Below are 1,611 nucleotides of genomic sequence, written 5' to 3' on the forward strand. Positions count from 1 at the left end.
GGGAAATGTCGGCGAGTCTTGGGCTGGACCAGCAAAGGTCTCAGGCGTTGCAGCAAGAGCTGAGGAGTGTGGATTCGTCTGTGGTTGGGTTGGTGAAGTCACAGGAAGAGGAATTGTCGAAAGAGAAGAATCAATTTACGGAGCAGTTGGCGCAGAGTGATGTGAAGGCGGATGCCGCATTGGCTCAAGTGCAGGCTGAGTTGGCGGGGAATGAGGGCAAAATGGAGGAAAGTTTGAAGAGCATGGTATGGTCATTCGACTGCTTTTTATAGGGGTATTTTGCTTATCATATCAGCTCGAGTCGAGGATGATGAATGCTGAGAAAAGGGTTCATGATGTGGAGAATCGAGCGCAGTCAGAGATCGAGGGGGCGCAGAAGAAGTACCTGGCTGAGAAGACGAGCTCTGCGGTGGGTTGGCATTGCCTTTGGTCGGGGGAAGTGGACGTGTTGTAGGTTTTGGAGAAGAAACTGCGTGATGATGGTCAGCAATTTGATCGGGCGTCTAGAGGGTGCGGTCCTGGTTTGTAAGGAATGTTGGGAGAGGTGCGGTATGATCAGGTATAGACAACAATTGGATGGCGTGCTGAGCTCGGTGGAGACCCAGAAACGACAGTTTGAGGATAACTTTATGAACCTTATGGAACGTTTCGGGTGAGAGTTGTCCACATCGCAAGAACGGTTGGTTTGAGTATTCTGCGTGTGTGTGTTAGCATTTTGTCTCACCACGAAACAGAGAAACTTCGTAACCTGACAACCGCATTCGAGGAGAGGGTGCGGAAGCTACCACAAATTATGTCCAAGACGGCTGAGGATATCGAGGTGACTTTTGGAGTTGATGTTTTTTGGATTTTCTAATTTCACTGCCTTCAGCGCGACTTCACAGCTTCCCAGCAGCAGATAGAGGTACGTTTGAGTGAACTACAAAGTCGGGCTAAGAACGCCGAGACTGAGGAAGAACGGGCAGCGGCGATGCAAGCTGTGGAGGTATGTACAACACTCCACAATGTGGATGATATGTGGTTTTTTTATTGCAGGCATTGGAACAAATGCGCACACTGGCTGAGCGGGTTAGGGGATCTAATGCGGCGTTGAAACAGAAAATACTCAATGGTAAGTAGCTGGGCTTAATGTTGTTTTTTTTTGGAGGTTTATGTCGGCAGGTGAGCAGATTGATAGTCGGCAAGTTGACGCATTGCAGACCAGTATGAAGAGTGTTGTGGGAAATCTAGAGTGGGTTATCGAAAGAATTGGGATCTGTCCTGTATTTGATTTTTATAGGATACTGGATGCTCATCTCAACAGCGAGACGAGTAACTTGCAAAGAGAGGTTGAGAATGTGGCGCAACGGACGAGTTTGCTTTTCCATGGTCACTCGAGGCGCTGATGGGCTGGTGGGGAGATGATGGTTGTTGTATCAGGATTGGAGGCGGCTATGAATCAGACTAATGCCTTGCTTGATAGGGAGCAGAAGGAGTCGGAGTTGTCGACCAAATTTGCCATCCAGGTTGGAATTGGAGATGCGAGAAAGCTGGTCGCATTGGGTTGGCTCAGACAACGGAGATTAACAACAAGCGGCGAATAGATGGTGTTGCTGATTCGGTGAAGAAGGC

General features: G+C 48.9%; 2 protein-coding genes across 2 annotated transcripts; both read left to right on the forward strand.

The window, feature by feature from the left end:
- Positions 1 to 104: 104 nt before the first annotated feature.
- On the forward strand, positions 105 to 272 carry Pmar_PMAR007965 (hypothetical protein; the record flags this gene model as incomplete). Its single annotated transcript, XM_002775920.1, has 1 exon — positions 105 to 272. A coding segment is annotated over one exon (168 nt), but the record flags the coding sequence as incomplete, so codon positions are not given.
- Positions 273 to 307: 35 nt separating this feature from the next.
- On the forward strand, positions 308 to 1,505 carry Pmar_PMAR007966 (hypothetical protein; the record flags this gene model as incomplete). The annotated part of the gene is made up of 9 exons (XM_002775921.1): positions 308 to 409; positions 455 to 510; positions 560 to 652; positions 712 to 820; positions 872 to 985; positions 1,036 to 1,111; positions 1,162 to 1,231; positions 1,280 to 1,368; positions 1,420 to 1,505. Coding segments are annotated over 9 exons (795 nt in total), but the record flags the coding sequence as incomplete, so codon positions are not given.
- Between the last annotated feature and the right edge of the window lie 106 nt (positions 1,506 to 1,611).

The sequence above is a fragment of the Perkinsus marinus genome (genome assembly GCF_000006405.1).
Source record: "Perkinsus marinus ATCC 50983 genomic scaffold scf_1104296955248, whole genome shotgun sequence".
Lineage (NCBI taxonomy): Eukaryota > Perkinsozoa > Perkinsida > Perkinsidae > Perkinsus > Perkinsus marinus.